This window comes from Grammomys surdaster, unplaced genomic scaffold (genome assembly GCF_004785775.1).
Source record: "Grammomys surdaster isolate TR1022 unplaced genomic scaffold, NIH_TR_1.0 187, whole genome shotgun sequence".
Lineage (NCBI taxonomy): Eukaryota > Metazoa > Chordata > Mammalia > Rodentia > Muridae > Grammomys > Grammomys surdaster.
In genome coordinates this window covers 4,236,460-4,259,319 of record NW_021604632.1, presented here as the reverse complement: position 1 = coordinate 4,259,319, position 22,860 = coordinate 4,236,460, and the positions used below count along the sequence as shown (strand labels likewise).

General features: G+C 44.5%; 1 protein-coding gene across 1 annotated transcript in view; it reads right to left on the bottom strand.

The window, feature by feature from the left end:
• The window catches only part of Wdr59 (WD repeat domain 59), a 69,572-nt gene that overhangs the window by 26,009 nt on the left and 20,703 nt on the right, over positions 1–22,860 (bottom strand). Inside the window, exons 6-17 of the mRNA XM_028768573.1 lie at positions 21,202–21,239; positions 19,816–19,904; positions 16,943–17,059; positions 15,521–15,598; positions 13,301–13,457; positions 10,326–10,405; positions 9,141–9,273; positions 8,896–9,020; positions 5,268–5,432; positions 3,869–3,964; positions 3,556–3,712; positions 2,390–2,459 (exon numbers count right to left, since the gene is read on the bottom strand). Coding sequence (XP_028624406.1) covers positions 2,390–2,459; positions 3,556–3,712; positions 3,869–3,964; positions 5,268–5,432; positions 8,896–9,020; positions 9,141–9,273; positions 10,326–10,405; positions 13,301–13,457; positions 15,521–15,598; positions 16,943–17,059; positions 19,816–19,904; positions 21,202–21,239 — 1,305 coding nt within the window. The remainder of the gene's footprint in view (positions 1–2,389; positions 2,460–3,555; positions 3,713–3,868; positions 3,965–5,267; positions 5,433–8,895; positions 9,021–9,140; positions 9,274–10,325; positions 10,406–13,300; positions 13,458–15,520; positions 15,599–16,942; positions 17,060–19,815; positions 19,905–21,201; positions 21,240–22,860) is intronic.

Here is a 22,860-nt window from a genome sequence, read left to right as displayed (position 1 = left end):
AGAGAGAGAGAGAGAGAGAGAGAGAGAGAGAGAGAGAGAGAGAGAGAAATTATTTGAAAAAATCAGGGCAGTCTGAGTAATTAAGGGAAGCCCTGCCTCAAAAAAAAAAAGTTGAATAGTTTAGGAACGAATACAATAAAAAGAGTCACTAAAGAATATACAAGACGATGGAGAAACACTACACAAGGACATGACAAGACTCTACACTGTTAAAACATCAGAGTTCTCTCAACAGATGCACAGAGTCGGTGTAACTGCAATCACAACATGAGCAGACACTAACAAGCTGACAGAGTTTTATGAAGGTGTGAAGGCCTAGAATAGTCAACAAAAACCTAAAGGAAATAATCTTTGAGAATGTGCATTGCCAAACTTCAAGGCTTACCACAGAAGGCTACATTCTGAGTGATGAGAATGGGGCGAGATGTATACATCATAACTAAGATGCAGAAACCGACGGCTGATTTTTCATCCACAAAGGAAGGCAGGCTGCATAAACAGTGCTAGAACCACTGTTTATTTCTGTTAAATAAAACAAATGTCCACCCTTACACCATGCCGTAAACACCAAAGAGACTGAAATGGACCCTGGACCTTAAACGAGGAGTTTACAGACTCCCAGAAGAAGATGCACGAGGCATCTTTGTGACCTCGATGTAGATTGAGGCTTTTTTTTTTCTTTTGATACAATAAAAAATCACTAACCATAAAATTAAAAAAATGATGGATTAGGCAGCATCAAAATTGAAAGCCATGTCCACTGGACATTATTAAGGAGGGAAGAAAACCAATCATATATTAAGACAGAGTCAATGCATATATTCAGCAAAGGATGTACAGTGAAAATAGACATCTACCACAAATAAGGAATGCAGTGCAGGACACTTGAACAGGCACATCACAAAAGATGACACCCAAATGGTCGATAAGCACACAGAAGCTGTTCACATCGCTAGTCATCATTGTGGGAATGCAAATCAAAGCAATGAGGCGATACTTCCCACCCACCACAGTGGCGGAAGTGGAAGGGCTGGCAACACAGAGAGAAGCTGTGCAGGCATCAATCCTGAGGCTCTGCTGAGAGGAGGACAAAATACCCTCGCCTCTCAGCACAGACTTCCTCAAAGTTAACCACATGCCTGTCCTATGACTCGGCAGTTCCACTCCTTGGGTCAAGAAATTAGTATATCCATGCAAAAAGAAAAAAGAAAGGAAAAAGAGAAAGAAAAAAAGGCTCGTATATCTCATTTTACTCTTAAATGAGGGTAAAATTCCCAAGCAGGAAATGATCCAAGAATCCATCAACAGAAGAATGAATCACCCTGCGTTATGTTCATACAATGCAATTATTGATCCACACAGCCATTCAAATCAAGTTCAATAACATTAAATTGAACAGAATAAGCCAGATATAAAACAGGTCATGCTGCATGAGTCTAACTCAATGATGTTTAAAAAGAGGCAAAACTTAAAGAGAGTGGCAGACATCAGGACAGTGGTCTCTTCTTGGACTTGACAAAGGGACCAGGAGCTTTTAGAGGTCAGGACAACGTTCTGCATCTTGATCTGAATGTTGGTCACTGAGCAGTAAACTCCAGACTTTTATACTGCCAATTACACATTGATAAAAGACTGCTCATTGGAAAAGGTCCCCACTAGGGCATGTGGTCCCAAGTCCAGACCAGCTTGGTTTCCCTTGGAGAGTGGGTGTTGGGACCCTGGGTATCTAACCTCAGTTCTCATGAATCAAGGTTTCATCTGCTTGGTCTAGTGCAAAACCTGGCAACCTCTCTCCTCAAATAATACCATCTACTCTCATGTGGACTATCAGACAGGCCCTTAGTACACACCTTTAATCCCAAACAATGATTTCTAATTGAGGGACAGACAAAGTGACAAATCAGAGAAAGATCTGAGAAGAAGGATACACCTAACTCTTAAGAGAAAGGATGGGAGAATGCAGTTTTCCTGAGACACTTTTACAGACAGGTTGCAGAGAGAACAAACTAGACATAGGTGAAGACAGAACGAGCCAGAAGATGAGAAGGAGCCAGAAGATTAGAACAGATGGCTAGAGTTAGTCTGAGACCAAGAAGAGCAATTCAGTCAGAAGCTGAGAGAAGCCAGTTTAAATTGGAAGCTGGGAGAGGAGTTTGAGTCAGAACAGCTGATCTGAGCCAGCCAGCCAGAGATCAGAAAGAGGTTATTCAGCAATAAGCCTTCGAGATGACAATTACATCAGGCATTTAAATAAAAGTTACTTTTCCACCATACAGTAGAAATAAGTTAATTTAGTAGAGGAAAAAGAAAAATGTAACTGAAGAACTGAAATGAACTTTGCAAAGAGAGACTGAGAGATGCAGACTCCTACCATATCTCCCAGACTCACCTAGGAGTGGGCTCTGTGGGAGACACTGCTCGATGCATGGTCATGGGCCGTGTGAAGTACACCAGGTAACCTGACAAAGGAGACATGTGAGTACAGTGCTGTCAGTGAGCTGGACGTGGGAACTCCATGGCAAGACTGGACTTCTTTTTTAAAGCTTTTGTTCTGTGAGACAGGGTCTCACTAGGAAGGGTAAGCTGGAATGGAACTCACAGCAGCCTCCAACCTTAGCATTCTAAGTACTGGGATTAAGGTATGAGCCTCCATGCCTGGATTAATAACTGTACTTAAAATGCATATATAAATTTGGTGGTACTAGGGACTGACATGCACACATGCTAAACACTCTTACCACCAGCTGGGAGGGCTTTTTCTCTATTTCAGTATACCTGAGGCACATCTCCATAAACTGCCAAAGCTTATGACTATATTGACCCTTAAAGGGACAGGTGAGGGTCTGCTAGATCTAGGAGAGGTAAAAGAATTGGGAATCTAAGCAGATGCAAACTCAGTATCATCAGAACTAAATAGTTATGACTTGGATTATGGCAAACATTCTTTTTTTTTTAACAAAGATTTATTTATTTTACTTACATGCATGTGCATGTGTCTCTCTGCACGCACACTATTGTGCATCCAGGGGCCTGCTGAGGCCCAAAGAGAATGTTAGATCTCCTGGAGCTGGAGGTTCAGATGGCTGTGAGCTGCCGGACATGGGTGCAGGGAACTGAACTTAAGTCCCCCAAAAGAGCAGCAAGTGCTCCGTCCTGCTGAGCCGTCTCCCCAGGTTCCCAGTAAACATTCTGAGGCTATATTCACAGATACCAATTTAGCATTAGACCATATGTTGTTTTGAGTTCTTGGGAAGTAAAAAACAAACATTTTCTGATAATTAATGCAGAATATAAGCCTTTCTTAGCTACACTCCTTCAGAGTTAAGAGTCAAAGAACGCTGGGCAATGGTGGCGCACGCCTTTAATCCCAGCACTTGGGAGGCAGAGGCAGGTGGATTTCTGAGTTCGAGGCCAGCCTGGTCTACAGAGTGAGTTCCAGGACAGCCAGGGCTACACAGAGAAACCCTGTCTCGAAAAACCAAAAAAAAAAAAAAAAAAAAAAAAAAAAAAAAAAAAAAAAAAAAAAAAGAGTCAAAGAACAACAGAGAGACCAACCTGCTCCACAGAACCTGGCCCCAGAGGTCCTAGGAAAGGGAATATTGGCATCCTGGTATGAGCCATAGGCAGTGGTCACCCGTGCAAACGTTGGTAAGGGTGGTGTGACAGAGTTTGGGAGTGCAAATGGGTTGCTAGAAGCACTGTCTTCTTGGTTCTGAAATCAAAGATAAGCACACTAGAACCCACAGCCTATCTTTAAGTTGTATTACAAGTCAATGGCACAGTACCACAGAGGGATCCAGAGGCTTGGGATAGGAAGTATGACAAGACACTAAAGCACAGGTTGGCTCAACAAGTTCACGGTTCCCACCACAAACGACTCAAGGCACGAGACAAGCTGGCGCAGGCACGGCTCCAAACAGCTCTGGTTGCGTTTCACTTTCTGCAGGGAAGTGTCCTTTAGGATCTGGAAAAGACCCAAAATTCCGTCATGGAGAGAATCGTACATCCATATGCTTCCTGCTTGGCTATATTCTGCAAAGTGCCTGGAAGCGTGACGGCATGGGAACCGGCACATGGCCAGGCCTGAGGCTTCTATCAGTTCCCACGAGTGCTCAGGGGAAGAGCTTTCCTGAGCCTTAGACAGAATTGAATGACTACTCTTTCTTTCTAGTGAGTTCTACAGTTTTCTTCCACACATGAAAAACCTCATTGTTTTAAAACCATCGTCACTGGGCTGCAGAGAAAACTGCTTCAAATGATATAAGCCAGAGCAAAGACTTGAGTGATATAAGCCAGGGCAAAGACTTTTATTCAGCAAAAGTTAAAACATACTGTTATATTTTTATTGACTAAAAGCAGTGACCCAAGCACCTCGAAAAATTCTGGTTGCATCAGAGTCTTATGTAGCCCAGGCTGGCCTCGAGCTTGCTATGTAGCTGACGGTAACCTTGAACTGACCCTCCTGCCTCCTATTCGGGGTGCTCGGGTTACAGGACAGCACTAATGAGCTCATTTTCACTAATTATATGTTGACATAATACTATTTTTTAAATGTGCCAGGTGAAACAAAAGTACTTATTAAAATAATTAAAATTAATTTATCTTAAAATTATTTCGTACACATATCAGTTTCTGAACCCACAGGGCTCGTTTTCTGAGGTATTTAAATGATGATATATATGCTTTTTCTAATTATCAAATATCTTTTGGCTTCAAAATATATCTTGTCTGGAAGTAAGATACATTCCTTCTGGATGAGTGAAATTGCTTTGCAAAGTTCTTAACCTCAGACTAGTGGAAAGCTCCAAATTCACAAGGGCATAGTTGTAGTTCATATATTTGCATGCAGTATTGATGGAATCCTTCCTATAGAACACTTGTAGAAGTTTTTCTGAAGAAAAGCCAATGGGTTTTATAAAATTTTCAAAAGACATTCATACCCACACCTCAAAAAAGCAGATTAAGATCCCCACTCTATAGTCAAATCTCTGAGTTCAAAGACAGCCTGGTCTACAGAGCTTGTTCCAGGATGGCCAGGGTTACACAGAGAGACTCTGTCTTGGGTTTCAAGAAAAAGAAAAAAGAAAAAGAAGCCCTGCCTTACCGATGTCTGCACCAAGTGGGTGGCCGGGACAGTGATATGCGGCAGAAATGCAGCATTCGGGGGATGGGCCACTTCCACATCCTACTGATCCAGGTTTGTCCTCAGTCTCACCAAGGCCTGTTACAGCCTTGAGGAGAAACTAACACTGGGAACCCAGCCATACCTTCAGCAGCTTGGCCTTCACAGTGGACGTGATAGTGGTAGGGTTGATGAACTGGAAAGAAGGAGCAGCGTTGTTGGGGTACTGTGCTGGGAACGTCACCAGCATCTTCACACGGTGGTGGCTACAATGCACAGACACTGTGCAGCTCCGGTCTGCAGCATCCATCTGTAAGACAAGTACATGGCACCTTCAAGACAAATGGCAATGGTCTTCGGATGCAAAAGGGTTTACCTTATCATACTGTGCTGCATTTTATTTGCAGTGCTGAGCCTTAAAGCTGGCCTTGAATAGGCAAAACAAGTCCTCTTCCTCTGGGCCATAACCTCAGCAAGATACAGATAGATTTTAGCAATTTATACAAATGCCCATATCCCTAGTAACTCAGTGGAAGGGAAATGCCTTTAAAGATAAATGAGTTTAAAAGATAATTCATGCCGGGCAGTGGTGGCGCACGCCTTTAATCCCAGCACTTGGGAGCAGAGGCAGGCGGATTTCTGAGTTCGAGGCCAGCGGCCAGCCTGGTCTACAGAGTGAGTTCCAGGACAGCCAGTGCTGCACAGAGAAACCCTGTCTCGAAAAACCATAAAAAAAAAAAGATAATTCATTTTCAGAACAGATATTTAAGTTTCAGTACTGGTTTAAATAAGTTCACATATATATTATTTTTAAATTTTTCATATGTATGGATATGTCTGTAAACCGCCTATGTGTCTGGTGCCTTTGAAGGGCAGAAGAGGGCATAGGATCCCCTGAAACTGGAGTTATAGAGGTTGTGAACCATCATGTGGGTGCTGGAATAGAACCTAGAACCTCTGGAAGAACAACAGGTGCTCTTACCAGAGCTATCTGTCCAGCCCCAAACTTAAAATACTTTAACTTTAAAAAAGCATCTCAAAGTTGCAATGTTGACTAAAACTTGTAGACTTACTTTGTGATGAAAAAATAAGTAAATAAAGCAAAAAGTTTAAAGACATAACCCAAGTCAACTTAAGAATTCCTGAGAGAATGTATTGACAGAAAATAAAATAGTAACTCGTTGGGGCCGGGGGTAGTGGGGGTGTGGGATGGGGTGGGAGCGGGGGCAATGGAGAGTAACTACTTACAGGTACAAACGCTCTTTTAAAAGACTTTCTATCTATCTGTATGAATGCATGCCACATGCTTGTAGTACACACAAAGGCTGGGGGAGGGTCTCGGGTCCCCTGAACTAGAGTTGCAGTTATCAGCTGCTATGTGAGTGCTGGAAACCAAACTTGGGTCCTCTGAAAGAGTGGCCAGTACTCCTAATTTCAGACCCACCTCTACAGTTGCATAAAGGAGTTGTTTTATTTTATTTTTTTGAGACAGGTATTACTATGTACTCCAGGCTTTTTTGGAATTTGTTATAGTGCTAAGGGTGATCTTGAACTCATGATCTTCCCTGAGTGTTGAGACTACAGAAGTGTGCTACCACACTTGCTGGCTACAGTGTGGTGGTTTGAATAGGCATGGTCCCCATAGATTCATGTGTTTGAATCCTTGGCTCATAGGGAACAGTACTGTTAGGAGCTGTGGCCATGTTGGAGGAAGTGTGTCAGAAGTTCAAATCTGTTCTCTCCCAGATGCCTGCAGATCAGGGTGTAGAACTCTCAGCTCCTTCTCCAGCACCATGTCTGTCTGCACACTTCCCACCATGACAATAACAGACTAAACCTCTGATCTGCAAACCAGTCCCAACTAAATATTTTCCTTTTTGAGAGTTGCCATGGTCAGAGTATCTCTTCTCAGCAATAGAAATCCTGACTAAGACACAGAGGTGTTTTGTTGATTTGTTTTGTCTTTTGTTCTGGAATTAGGCTGTGGTGGAAGCTGCACAACTACCCAATCAAGATCTTTCTGAAGCCAGACTGCCACTGCTCTCACCAGACCAACACTGCTCTCACCAGACCAACACTGCTCTCACCAGACGGTCATTGTTCTCACCAGACGGTCACTGTTCTCACCAGACCAATACTGCTCTCACCAGACCAACACTGCTCTCACCAGACCAATACTGCTCTCACCAGACCAACACTACTCTCACCAGACCAACACTGCTCTCACCAGACCAATACTGCTCTCACCAGACCAACACTGCTCTCACCAGACCAATACTGCTCTCACCAGACCAACACTACTCTCACCAGACCAACACTGTTCTCACCAGACCAACACTGCTCTCACCAGACCAACACTGCTCTCAACTGGGACAACAGCAGTGCAGGCTAATACAGAGAAGCCATTAAAGTAGCCTTTAGGTCTATTGATTTCCAATGTGGCCAACTAGAAAAAGCAACTGAAGTGAAGTTTAGTGAAAAGAGCCAAACCTATGGGAAATCTAAAAACCTCAACTACACAACTAAATTTAAATATTTAAATATTATCTCTTCCCACCAAATAGCTGCTGGCCTTTGAAGTCATTTTGTACCTTGTGTCTCGATTTCCTCATCTGTGAAGCATGGTAACTCTGCATTACAAAACAGCTTTACAGACCAAACAAATCACAACATTGTAGTACACATCTCTATAGTAAAATAACCGAGCTTCCAAAGCCCTTCTTGGAGTCATACTCAAGTCTCTGAAACAAAGAAGTTTAAAATCTGCACAAGCGCACGTACACCCAGACCCACACCCACACACATACACTGTTCCACACGAGAGCTAGCCCAATCCAAGGCTTTCAGAGGCCCTGCTGAAACAACAAAAGGAACCAAGTTTTATGTCCTTGCCCAGGAGCAGACTTGGAAGGTTTAGTCTGGTGCCGCGGTCTGGGCATCAAACAAGTTAAGGTTTTGGTTCCTGGTACTTGGCTTTTCTCCTTGAAGAGACCGGAGTTATCAGTCCCAAGGCACTGTGCTGAGCACGGGGTATCACAAGTACACTGCAGACCAGGCTCCCTTTGTGCAACACAGCTCAATTAGCATCTTGCTGACTTTATCCCATTGTGTGACAGAGAGCTGCTACTGACGTCATCCCATGTCTCCCCTGGAAATAGTATATATAAGATGCTGTATTTCTTAGTAAGTTTGCTTGGCCTAAGACATAGCTTGTGCCAGACCTCCCAATCCTAGGTCAATGTCTTCTTTATTGTCTCATCTCCTGGCCTCTTTCTCCTTGGGACTCTGTCACCGAAGAACAACCTGCTGGTCCAGGTCTGCTCCAAGTAGTAAGTGAACCAAGAAGCTTTGGTCATCTTCTTACCCTGAATTTACACGAGAGGAAACTAGCTCACAAAGGGGAGATGGAAGAGCACAGTACAACAGAAAGGAAAGATAGGAGATCCAGCTCCAAACTCAGCTCTGCCATTAGCCTACCCCATATTCCTGACAATCATTAGGCCTTCCCAGAGCCAACATCATAAAATAAGGGGCTAGAGAGGTGCTACAGTACATGAGCTTCAGAAAATGTCTACATTTGAAAAACTTCTATTTCTATAGAAACTTATGAATTAAAAACTGATCCTGGAGCTAGAGTGATGGCTCAGCAGTTAAGTATGCTTCCTGTTCTTCCATAGGGTCAAAGTTCTCAGCACCTGTGCTGGGCAGCTCCGACAGACCTACTGCGCATACTCCTACACAAACATGCGGCCCAGCACATCACTCTGCCTTACCTCCACATTGACATTCCGGATCTGCACATTGATCAAGGAGAACTCCTGCTGCAGAGTCTGAGGCAGCCCTAGTTGGTCTGATCTCTTCTCTTCCAGCAAACTACTGGGAGGATCTTCCTTTATGGCTACCAGGAGAGACAGACAATATTGGAAATGTTTTAGAAAACAAGTCAGTTCTAGGGTGACTGCTATGTAACTCTGGAATGCATAGTGGGGTCCCTCACCTAGGACATCAGTTACGTTACCATCTTCCTCTCCATGGCTTAAGCTGGGCTGGTGATCTGTGTCTTGAGGATGCAGGGTCTTCTCGGGTTCCGGCAGGAGAGAAATGTTCTCAATGAACTCATCAACACCGTCCAGTATGTCATTGGCACAGAGCTGAAAGCAAGGGCAAAGGACAGTGTGGAGAGTGTGCTTCAATGTTACAGTGTTTTCCTAGTGGGCCCCAAACCCTGGGTTTGATTGACAGCAGCACTAAAAACCAAAAACACCAAAACATAAGGATAAAGATGGAGGGCTAGAGACGTAGGAGAAATGGTCACTGTGTTTGGCTCATCATAAAGGACAGAGAGTAGCCAAGAACTGGTACCCTCAAATAGGTTTTACCCACTGCCAATACTCCCTGGATAAATAAAAAGGATAATAGACTCTATTATCATATCATCCTTTTCCATCATGATCACAGTAAAAATGCTGCGGGAAAAAAAATCTACTTAAATTTCAAGTCTTAATGGAGTTATTGAGCTAACTCGCAAGCACAAATACCATAACCCCAAGTGTTTGGACCAAATGGTATGTCCTGGAAAAAAGATTTAAAAGGTGATAAGGTAGCGGGACTTGACCAAAATGCTCAGATGAGTTTAAACTAAGCAGTGCTGTAAATTTCGCCTAGCATTTCCCATAAGCCCTTGGGGAGCTGGAGTGGAAAATGCTCTCAGTGCTGTTAGATAGGAAACACCAGTGAGCCGTGCTTCTCACCATCAGGTGATCCAGCCAACTGGAAGAGACAGAACAAGACTGTCCCATGACAGCTCAGAGTGACACTCCAGCACCACTTCTACTTATGTAAGAAACAAATGCTCATATATGGAAGCACTGGAGGGAGCTTCACAGAGAAGGCGGTGCTGACGAGAGGACTTCTCGATCCATTGGGAAGAGAAAGAGATGAAAGGCTAAGTCATTTGCTCAGTGTGGTATGCATCCTGTCCAATATGAGTATGGGGGGGTGGGGAGGAACAAGAGTCTTTAGCCTTAAAGTGAAGACTACTTTGGTTCTGAAAGACTACCGGGCCAGTGTGGCATACACAGGCCATCAGCCCACCACAGGCACATGTTAAATGTCAGCAAATATTCTCTAATTTCTTGTATCTTTTGGTTAAATTTCTAGTGTATCCACTCAATATTTACCTGTAATATCACTGAATACATACCCTCTGCATTTGATAATCCACTCGCCACATTCTCAAGGTCTGATCCCGGGACCATGTAACCAGCTGATAGTCCTTGGACCCTAGGAAACAAAAACAAAAACAAAAACAAATAAACATCCTCTGAACCAGTATTATTGGTCTCACAGAAGTCAAAGATCTTGAACCAGACCAGTGACTGACTGCAATGAACCTTTGTAAGAGACGATGTGTGGACAGAGAGGTACACTGCGGGGACACACCGTGACACACTACAGCTCCCATGCTGAGAGGTTTTCTATGCTTTCTTTGGTTTGGTTTGGTTTTTTGGTCTGTTTGTTTGTGTGTTTTTAATTTTAGACAGAAGGTTGAAAGGGTGGAAGATAAATTTGAGGGGACAGGGAGATGAGTGGGACTGGGGTTCATGAAGTGAAACTTACAAAAAAATCAATAATTTTTTTTTTTAAAATCCTCTGGATTTGACATCCATTTTGTTACAGGCATCAATGGAGTATGATTTATTCAGTCAGTCAGTCAGTCACTCATTCATTCATAGTACATACAATCAACAAATAGTCACTACACACCTTATTCTATGGCAGGTACCTGCCTAAGCCCTAAACACTGACATGAGTAAGATTATCTAGCTTTATAGAGCCCACATTTCAATGGTGGGAAGAGACCATTGGATAAACATAAAATAAAATCCTGGTGATAAGTAGCATGAGAGATTACACCAGAGACCGCTGAGAGAGCTAGGACTTCAGGACTCCCTGGGGAAGTCTCAAGAGAGTAGAGACATAAATGAAGTGAAATAATAACTGGCAAATTAGCACACAAGAGTGACACTAAGACTTAATGTCACCTAAAGTTTCGCTTTTGAAAATGTGCTCCCAAGGAGCTGGTAGGGGTGTAAAAATAAATTGTGTTCTATGCATCATGGAATCTCATTGTTCAGAACTTTTTTTTTTTTTTGGTAAAGTAATACATCTCTTTATGAAGTAAATAATCAGTCTTTTAATCATCTTAATCAGCTGAATCATGTTTTTAAGATACTGGATTTAGTCAAAGGGATGACGAAAAATTTTAGGCTGCTTCATGAAACAGCTTATAAAGCATGAGAATACTGGGGGTAACTACAGAGCATCTGAACTCTCCTTCCTGGCCAACTTCATACAACAAAGAATTTAGAAGAAATTTCACTCAATTCCCTCATTTTATAGATGGGGAAACTGAGGCAACAGACAATGTGATCTGTATACAGCAACAGGATAGGTGGGCTTTGGCCAAGGGCGAGTCCCCCACATCAGTCCCTTCTCTCCATTTTCTCCACTGTCTCAGTTCATCCTGAGGCACTGCTAACAAGGAGCACCCTCTCTGAGTCACTGCTGAGTCCCACTACCTAGTCTCATGGTCACAGGCATCAATTCTTCGACCTTATATCCATCCTCACATGGCCCTGGCTTTGAGGAAAAGGTATACCTGAGTGTCCTGTAAATTCAGCTCCTTTCCCTGCATCTTCCACGCCATTCCCACACACTCCCAAGGGTCCTTCTCATCACTGACTTCTTTCACACATCTTCCTGCCTTCACCAACTGTCCATTCCACTCCTTGTCTTGGAGCCCCTGCTGCCTCCCTTAGACCACCGAGGTATCTGGCCTCCAGCCTCAGTCTACTTTGGAATTCTCTCCTAATGATCAAACATCTTCCTTTTTGTTCAATTACTTGTTTTTCTCTCTCTGCACTGTGACCCTTCACAACACCCAACCCTTTGACTACTGGTTCTTTCCTCTTCCCATAGCTGCCACATCCTGCTCTGTTCCCACAGAGACGACCAAAGCCAAAGGCATGCGGTGCCCGCTCAAACAGAAACGGACTGAGGAGAGACATGGTACCAAAGCAACATTAGGTCGTGAAGAAGGTCAAATTTAAGCACATATTCAGAATAATTAAATTTGTGGAAGGCTCAAAAAACAAACAAATCCAAACCAGCTTTAGGGATTCACAAACTGGCAGTGAAAGCCAGGGGTATACTTTAGCAGCGAGTCCTAAGTTAGATCTCCAGAACCAATAGACAGACAGACAGACAGACAGGATAGACAGAGAAGAAAACAGGAAGGAGAACAAGAGGGTGAGAGGAAAAACTGCTATTGGTTTGATAGGGTTTTCTTTCTGAGTTTTTTGGTTTTTTTCGGGAGGAGGATTGTTGTTTGTTTGTTTTCAAGACAGAGTTTCTCTGTGTAGCCCTGGCTGTTCTGAAACTAGCTCTGTAAACCAGCCTGGCCTGGAACTCAGAGGTACTCTGCCTCTGCCTCCTGAGTGCTGAGATTAAAGGCGTGTACCGAGCACTGACTGTGCTTCCAGAGGTCCTGAGTTCATTCTCAGCAACCACATGGTGGCTCACAACCATCTGTAATGGGATCCAGTGCCCTCTTCTTGTGTGTCTGAAGACAGCAACAGTGTACTCATATATATAAAATAAATAAATAAATCTTCAAAAAAAGTATTTTTAAAAAAATTGGTATTACGCCGGGCAGTGGTGGCGCATGCCTTTAATCCCAGCACTTGGGAGGCAGAGACAGGCGGATTTCTGAGTTCGAGGCCAGCCTGGTCTACAGAGTGAGTTCCAGGACAGCCAGGGTTACACAGAGAAACCCTGTCTTGAAAAACCAAAAAAAAAAAAAATTGCTATTGCTATGGCTTGGTTCTGGAAGGTTCTAAAGTCTTTGGCCCTTGAAATGATTCAACGAAACCCCTCTCAACCTCTTTCTGGAGCAGATCTCTTCCAAGCAAGAGAGATACAATGGAAGCTGGAGAAGAGAACTAGGGAGAGGGAAAATGTTCCACACTCCCTTTATTCATTTATAATTAAACACAGCCCTCCTTGCCTTCCGGTCCCTAGAGCCAGCCCTGGTCTGCTACCTCACTATGGCACATGACTGGAAGAGCTGTCTGCCAGATCTCAGAAGAAAATCGGACGGTGGCCTTCCTCACTCACCTTCCTTCTGTCTCCTCCACTGGAACTCCAGCACCACGTCGTCATGCCCCACAAAGGTGTGAACTGGAGTGTTCAGGTCAAACGCATTCCACAGGAGCAGGCTGTTTTCTCTCCGAAGCTGGGGAACCATCACGGTCACTAACCCGTTGCTGAAAGGCTACAGCCAAGAAGGAGAAGCTGGGATTACTCCATGTGGAATCAGCCAAAACCATACCAAAGCTCAAACTGTTCCTAACTAAAATAAGCCACATGATAGACACCAGGTGTGGTGGCTCAGGCCTGTAATGCTAGCACTGAGGAAGCAGAGACAGGAGAATTGGTACAAGTTTGAGGCTAGCCTGGTCTACATATCAAATTCCAGGCCAAGACAGTCATGGCTACAGAGGAAGAACTTATCTTTTGTTTTTTTCTGTTTGTTTTAAGTGTTTGAGACGGGGTTTCTCTGTGTAGCCTTGGTTGTCCTGGAACTCACTCTGTAGACCAGGCTGGCCTAGAACTCAAAGATCCACCTGCCTCTGCCTCCTGACTGCTAGGATTAAGTGTGAGCCACCACTGCCTGGCTTAGAACCTATCTAAAAAAAAAAAAAAAATATGGACAGCTCAAACTCATCTGGGAAAATTCTGTCAAATATCATATGATGTCTACCACGTACAGCCTCTATGGAACACAGCAAATGAACAATGAGGCTAAACCAAATGCTTGGATAACTCTGGAAATTCTATCATAAGCAAATGGCTCTTTCAAGTCCATGTCCTATCTACTCTCCATGAGTTCCTGCTCAGGAACTCGTACACAAAGCTGGCTGGGAAAGTCTGCACGCAGACAGGCTAGCAGAGCTCCATCCTCACGGAGCATCACCTTCTCACTGTCTCAGAGCAACACTGAGTCAGAAAAACTTAATCACCCCAGGACTGGTGTTTGACTTAGTAAAACCCAGCCCGCAGGGGAACTAAGGGCCCATTTGGTTTATAACTAGACTGTTATTTAAGGAAAAACACATAGTTACACAAGAGCACATCGATTTATCTATTCCCTTTCCTCCCGATAACACTCCCCAACCTTCATGCTGATTTTTTAAAGCAAACATGAATGCAGAGATGTCAGCTCCTAAAAACAGTGTCTCATTTCTTGGCAAGTGATCCCAGATGCAAAACAACATAATGTCCAATTATCTTCTTTGCTCCACAATGTCCCAGGGTGACAGCTCTAATGCATAAATGTCGCTTTGTTCATCCTGGTGCTTGCTTTCAAAGTGACATTAAAGGAGATACACTTATCTCTGACTCACAGCTATCAACATGGCCATGGAAAAATGGTTAGAGGTGGATAACCAGCTATTTGTACCGGTCTGTGATTTACAAAGCACATTCATATACATGATTTCAAGTGGAAAGCAGATTGATATTCCACATGCCATGGACCATCCACTTTAGAATGGCAAATATTATCACAATAATAAAAGGAAGGTGGGGCAGCCAGCAGCCATTTAGATGCTGCTCTTCCAGAGAATCCACGTTCCACTCTCAGCATCCACAGCAGGCAGCCCACAGCCTCCTCCAGCTCCAAAGGATCTGACACCCTCTTCTAACCTCTGTGAGTACCTGCACGGCCATGGCAGGCACGCACATAAAGAAAATTAACAATAAAATCTTTGAGCTGGAATGACAGCTCAGCAGTCAGGAACAGTTGCTGCCCTTCCAGACAACCCAAGTCCCATTCCCAGCATCCATGATGGCAGGATCATAACTGCATGTAACTCAGCTCCAGGGGCTCCACCATGGCCTATGGGCACCGACATGCATGATGTACACACACACACACACACACACACAAATAAACAAACATAAAATACTTTTTAAAAATTTAAAGGGCAAAGTGAAAAGTATCCTTCAACTCTGGAAATGAAAAAACTACTACTTAAAATGAAATATCTTTTCCAAGGCCACAAAAACATTAAACAGGGGAGTTGGGCTCCAAACCAGGTCCTCTGAGTCTAAACCAGAGTTCTCTCTACTATAGCTCAGCAGCTTCCCACCCTGGCCCCTCGTCTCCGTCCTACCCTGTCGAGCTGCTTTGGTGACTAAGAACCTCCGAAAGCCTGCTTCTCTGTGGAGCACCTATCAAGCATCCCGGAGGCTAAGTACCTAAGGCCATCACTGCATTCACAAAGAAAGCAGGAAAATGCACACTCCAGACAAGAGGTACGACGGCTCACTCACTGTGTATCTGGCTTTCCAGACAGGCACCTGGCAAGGGAGAATATTGAGGTATTTCCGAGGCTGGCGGTAATCCCAGAACTACAAGACAGAAAGTTTGAGAAATAAATGCCATTTTAAAAAACTCAACAATTGAAGTAAGCATGGCCCTCCAGCTCATTGCCTTTTGTCTTCCAGAGAAGTATTTCAATAGTGTGTTTTCAGTTCCTCCCCCATAAGCATGGCACTGTCAGACACACAAAGAACCCTTCCTTTTGCATGAGTCAACACTGCACGAGGATTTCTAGACTTCAGGGCACACGGGCAGCCCAACTGCCTATGAATAACCTCTGTAGATAAAAGGTAAAATAACGGGTTTGATCCTGCATTGCTTCTACATCTAAACATGATTTAACAACAGGTGACATACCCTGACAACTCACGCCATCAGACAGACATTGAAAACTTTTCTTTTTAATCTCACCCAATCTTTACAACAAACATTGCAGGATGCTACTAATCTCTTTTTCAAATACAGAATGGAATATGTTCCTGTTTCCTGAATTTGGGAGATTAGGGACAGAAACCCAAATGAAACAAACAAACAAGTCACTTCCCAGCACAATGCCAGGAGATTTACAAACCTCCAGAGAGAACGTTCAATCCTTTACATTGAAAGGCTTAGACTCAAGTTTAGCTAGCTGTACCAGAAAGATTACAGCTATGTAAATCCAATAAAACACCATGATGATGATGATGAAGTCACAAAATTGCTGAGCCAACTTCTGTGGGCAAGTGCTGACCTGGCGCAGGGATAGAGACTTACCCACAGAAGGACAGTAGAGCAGAGATGACCCTGCCCCATCACTGCTTTGATCAAGGGTGCATAGCTGATATCACAGCTACAGAAAACAAGCAAAGAAGAAACACTGTCTCTAAGATAAATCAGAACTGACAGGACTCCTGAACATAAACCTTGAGCAGGAGTTAAGTCAGAGAATGCTACCAATTTCTATCCTGCCAATGCTCATGTTTGAGGCCATAACTTTTACAGATATGATGATCCGAGGAGAAACTGCTGGCTTGCCACCATGAACAAACTATAAACTTGGTGGCTCTAATAACTGTGTGGGCTTCTTGACTTTATCTCCGTGTATGCATCTGGCTTCTTTACAAGTTCTTTTCAGGTAAACTTTTCTTTCCTAAATGCTTTCTGTCTCTGACTTTCAGAGAGGGAAAGAAATCTGAACAAATTCAGAGGCTCAAGCAGGCGGCTGCTACACCATCCCATCCTCTAGTTAGCAGAGCTGGGCTGACGGACTCAGGCCTCCAAGGAGTACATGTACTCATGACGCACATGAACACACCAGCAAACTGCATGCTATCACACACCCCTGACGCCTGTCACACAAAGCTCCCCCAATGGCCCCAGTGGGGACCACTCACCTTGACAGAGTTGTCTTGACTGGAGGTGGCAAAAATGTGCTCACTGTCTGGGTGCCAGTCCAGGCCGTGGATCTTGGAGAGGTGGGCTGCTAGATACTCCACTGCTGTACTGGGCTTCTGCAATACAATGACATCGTGTTTGCTGATTTTGGAAGAACTCAATTGAATGTCTACCACAGGATGCTGTGCCGGGTACCGAGGGGACACCAACACTGCCAGGAGAGTTAAGCCTCTACCCTTCATAAGCTCTCTTTGGTCGAATCAAATAGACCCAACAACAGAAGACTTCCCCAGACCCTTCCACATGTCCTGTAAGTAAGCCTGTCAGCCTCAGTTCTACCCACTCCACCTAGTGAGTGATTTTAATAAAAGATACAGGTAATGATTGTTTCTTTTCCTTTCAGAGGGGACATCTCTGTTCCCGTTCTGACACAAGAAGAGAGACTGTGACAAATCCAACCTCAACCATTAGGTTAAGAGCATATGTCATCCCCAAAACATCCTACATACACACACATACATACTTACTGTGCGCTCGCGCTCTCTCTCTCCCTCTCTCCCTCTCTCCCTCTCTCTTTCTCTTCTTCCTTTCTTCCCACCCCAGATATAATATAATTTTAAAATCTTTAAGAAGAAGCATTAAAATTTTCCTTTTGTAAGGCAGTAATCCTAATTCAGTAGAAGCTTCAAGTACAAAAGACATTCATGTCAGTGTTATCTACTCTAGAATACTGGAAGCAACTTCTAGAACCAATAAGTAGGGAACAATTAAACTGAATACATTATTCCATAACTATGTGAACGCACAGTCTTCCTCTCTCAACATGTGAGCCCTCAGATTACAGGCACGTGGGCCAAACCCACCTTATTAAGAACATTGACTCATGCTGGGCACATGCCTTTAATACCAGCACTTGGGAGGCAGAGGCAGGCGGATTTCTGAGTTTGAGGCCAGCCTGGTCTACAGAGTGAGTTCCAGGACAGCCAGGACTACATAGAGAAACCCTGTCTCGAAAAACAAAAAAACAAAAAAACAAAAAAAAAAACAAAAAACAAAAAAACAAAACAAAAACATTGACTCACACTGAAGTGTGTGATAAACTGAATAAAACCAACCGCAAATTCAAAGGAAGGAAGGAAGGAAAGAAGGCAGGCAGGCAGAAAGATGGTTATTGGCAGACTGGACCAAACATAGAGGAAACAAAGCCAGACACTGCTAGGTCATTCCAGTTTTTTAAAATCTCCTTCTCCCCTGCAAGCCCTAGGAGGCAGACATTAGCCAGCACAGTGCACAATGCACCCCAGCAGGTCCTACAGCCTTCCCCAACAGACAGGGTGAGCCACCCCCAAGCCCCAAGCTCTGCTTCAAAAATGTGTACAGTGTTCTCTGTCCAGCCAGGACTTTCCTGTCAGCATCTGGGTTAGGACAGTCATGAAGACATCCTCTCTACAAAGGCTGAGGATCTGCAGCCCCTAATTCACAAAGCATGGAACAGTAATTGCATCCCAGATTGTTTGGAGCTGACTCTCCTACCTGTCATTATCCCATGGACTAGCAGGCAGTGGGTGCTGGGGAAAGCCTCACCCACCACACTCTACTAACGCCAAGACGGCAGACTCCCAGTTGACTTTCCGTTATACACAGGACACGGCAGCCTCTGCATGCTTACAGGTACTAGGTACATGAGGCTATTTTGAGGCTGACAAAATACACAAAGGAGGAGGAGGTGAGCATAATCAGTCCCCTGCCTCAGAGATTTATGCTGGAAGTACTGAAAATGGCAGAGGCCTCACACCAAAGCTTTCACTTTGCAAACAGGAGCAGAGACAAGAGGTGTGCTGGTCATTCTCTACAGACATCAGGTCCTAAAGGCTCGACCACCATGATACACTCACGATTCTTATGTTGATTTTGAAGATGAAGATTCTGAGGCCAGATGTGGTGGCAGCACACGTGTAATCCCAGTACTCAGGAGGCAGAAGCAGGAAGATTGGGAAGATTGGTTTCTCTGTGTAGTCCTGGCTGTCCTGGAACTCACTCTGTAGACCAGGCTGGCCTCGAACTCAGAAATCCGCCTGCCTCTGCCTCCCAAGTGCTGAGATTAAAGGCGTGCACCACCACTGCCAGGCTTCCCCTTCTCTTTTAAAAAGTTTATTTATTTTTATTTTCTGTGTAAGGGTGTTTTGTTTGCATGTAAGTCCATTATACGAGAGCCTAGTGCCCAAGAAGACCACAGGAGAGTGTCAGATCTTGGAACTGGAGTTCCAGATGGTTGTGAGATACCATATGGATCCTGGGAATGAGGGAATGAACCTGGGTCCTCTATAAGGAGTAGACAGTGCTGCTCTTAACTCCTGAGGCACCTCTGCAGCAGAAGATTCTCAAGAGAGAGGCAGGGACAGGAGGAGGCAGCACACTGGGCATGGCAACACATATGTTTAATCTTAAGACTCTATGGGCAGAGAGGCAGGTTATAGGCTAGCCTGGTCTACTACAAAGTAAGTTCCAAGCCCAGTGGGGATATACAGTAAGACCCTGTCTCAAAAAAAAATAAAAACAGGAAAATGGACAAAGACAGGAAAGCCATTGTAATGGCTTCCCTGATGTCCTAACAGGGAGCAGCAAGTTGAGTTGGGGCTCCATCTTAGGTCAAGGCATGTTTAGCGATCACCACAGGCTCTTACTTTCCATCCTCCTTCAACAGCAACTCAGAGAAGCAAATGTCATGTGGTTACAGTGACAACTTGCCATGTCCATGAGACCCTTCAATCTACTGAGGTAAGTCCTGGGACTCCATAACATCCTCTTCACACCCTCTGGGGGGAACTGAACACCAACTACAGGGAAAGGTCACAAGGGACAGGTCACTCACTCGCTTATCCCATATCCGGACATCACCATCATGGCTGGTGGCAAGGTAGTTGGCATTCTTTTTATTCCATTTGACCTGGGAGGCACCAGCTGCAAAGAAAAACAACATGGGGAGAGTGGCTGCCTGCCCTCAATGTCTCTGAGGCAGAGGGGCATTCCCAGGGATGCTGGGTAAGGAGCCCTGCTCCAGTAAGCCCATCCAGTTTCTGTGACGGCACTGTCTCTGCTGGTACACATGAAAAGGAGTTGCAAACAAGTGAGGTAACACGCAGGAGCAAGATCACAGTCCCCTCAGGGGGAAATAATCTCCAAGGGAAAATCCACAGGTGACCGCACACAATCAGTGGGGACGAGGAGCCTCTTATGGGAGCAGGAATGCATAGTTGGGCTGGTAACACAGTTGTCCTAAGAATCTGACTCCTGGATGACACCAGGAGATCCTCAACGCTCACTCTGACCCCTCCCACTCTCCTTTGTCATTGCTGGTTTTACATAATAGTCTTGGGGAAACACTAACTCAGGCTTTAGAATTAGCTCCAGGTTGGGCAGTTCTGTACATATGTTCTGTACATGCCCCCACCACCTCCTACCCACTCCTTTTTTTTTTTTTTCTTTTTTGAGACAAGATCTCACTATGTAGCCCTGGCTGGCCTTGAACCCACAAAGCTATGCCTGCTTCTGTGTATATCACCATACTCCACCCTACAAATCTCTCTTGACTGTCATCTCCCCATAAGCACAGTTAGCTTTGGCCACTGGCACTGGGCACGTGGACTCGGGATGACATGAATTGGCCTGGAGCTCACCAGTTAGCCTGGGCTTGCTGGCCTGTGAGCCCCAGGGATGCTCCTGTCTGTCTGTCGGTCTGTCTGTCTGTCTGTCTGTCTCTCTCTCTCTCTCTCATTCTGGGATTTAGGGAACACACCATCACACTCAGCTTATTTTACATGCGTTCTGGGGATCAAACTGGGGTGTTCATGCTTGGAAGGCAAGCACTTTGCCAACTGAGCCATCGCTCCAGCCTTCAGAGATTCTGTGTGTGTGTGTGTGTGTGTGTGTGTGTGTATGTGTGTGTGTGTATGTGTAATGCATAATAAAGTATTGAATACATAATACCTATATTTTGCTTCAAAATAATCACAAAGGGAATGAGAGTGAAACAAGATGAGACATATGGTGACAACTATTGAAGCTAATGGTGAGAACAAGACAGCTGATAATCTCTGATCTGGGTCAGGGTCAGGTCAGCCCGAAGCAGGCATCAGGCACCATGGAACTTAGGATTCCATCCAGCCACAATGGAGACTAGGCTGGGTGGGCAGTCAGAGTCGTGAGAAGGATGAACAGGAAGGACCTGGGGAAGACAAGCCAGGGTGCACACACTCACCTACAGCCGAAAGTGCAACAGTAGGTTTCCTTGTGTCTCTGAAACAGAGAAATCAGAAGTCAAATGCTCATCATCATGTACCAAGGGCCAGACAGTGCGCTCCACCATCTCCTGACACTTTGGTACTCTCTTCTAGGGACATTTGGACTTAACAGTGTTTGTAAGAACCTTTTAAAAATGCATAAAGAGAGATCTGTTTTTGTGAGACACTTTAAGTAAGGAATAGCCTGGGTTTCAAATCATTCAGGTGCATCCACAGAAACAGATTACAACATTCATCATAGCCTGGGTAGCCCATGTGTGACAGGAGAGGAAACCATAAGAATCAGAACCCTATGCTGGCCATGGGTATACAATGGCCAATACTCGGGAGGCAGAGGCAGGTGGATCTCTGTCATTTCGAGGCCAGCCTGGTCTACACAGCAAGTTCCAGACCAGCCATAATGAATAGTGAGACCCTGTCTCAAAAAGAGAGTCAGAATCTCTCCTTTTAAGAACTACCTTCTTATAGGAGGTAGCTGAGGCAGTCAGACTCACTAGATAGAAACTGGAGCTGCCGTTGGCAAGGGCTGAGTGCTCAGTGCCAAGTGCTGGAGGGGATGAAGGGTTGCTTGAGGTGGGAAGTTTAGGATTTGTAAGACAGAGTTGTGCAGACACGTTTCAGGATAATGTAGATACAAATGCACGCCATTGCAATCTTAGTGAAGAATAATTACTATGGATACAAAAAAGTACAATGGTCGGTCACAGAGTCAGAGGGGCAGCTTTTCCACAGAGACACGTGAGAGAAGCAGGTGGCTCCCTGGTATTAAGGAAGCTCACTATTTATTGTTTCTTAAATTTCCCAAACTAACTAAGAAATTTTTATGTGACCTTGGGGCTCACAGGTTTGTAATACACTGGTGTAAAATCAAAACGCCTCAGGTTCATCCTGTGTTTGATTTTGAATTAATTTTTAGGTCACTGAATGCTCAGAAATCTTTTCTTGTTGCCAATTTTTTTTTTAACAACCTCATACATTCAGGTGCAACTTAAATAATCCCAATTCAGAGCCTTCAGGGTCTTTTCTTTTTGTTTTTTTCTTTTCTGTTTTTGTTTGTTTGTTTGTTTGTTTTGGTTTTGTTTTCAAGACAGAGTTTTTCTGTGTGGCCATGGGTGTCCTGGGATTCACTCTGTAAAGCAGGTTGGCCACAAACTCAGAGATCCACCTGCCTCTGCATCCCAAGTGCTAGGATTAAAGGCGTGCGCCACCATGCTGGGCTAATTCAGTGTCTCAATGATGAAAGTACTTGCTGTATGTATATGAGTAATACTCCCTAATCCTGTCCCTTGGCTCCCTGAGGACTCTCTATTTGCTGAAGGCTCTCTTCTTCACTTCTGAATTTCATGTCTCTCCTCAGGTGTTGTCCTGAGACCCATAGGCTTAAGAGCTGGTTTGCCAGTAAGGTAGCCATATTTGGTCAAGCTAGATACACACACCACCATACTGCCTCAGACCACTGTTGGTAGTTTGAATAGTCTGTCTCCCTCCATCTCTGGCTTGTCATCTGTCTACACTCCCAGCTGTCAGGGTAAAACAACCAAAGTCCTTGCCATGAGGGAAGCAATGACCTGGCAGCCAGGGGGCCTCCAATACACAGATGGCCCACTCAGAATGAC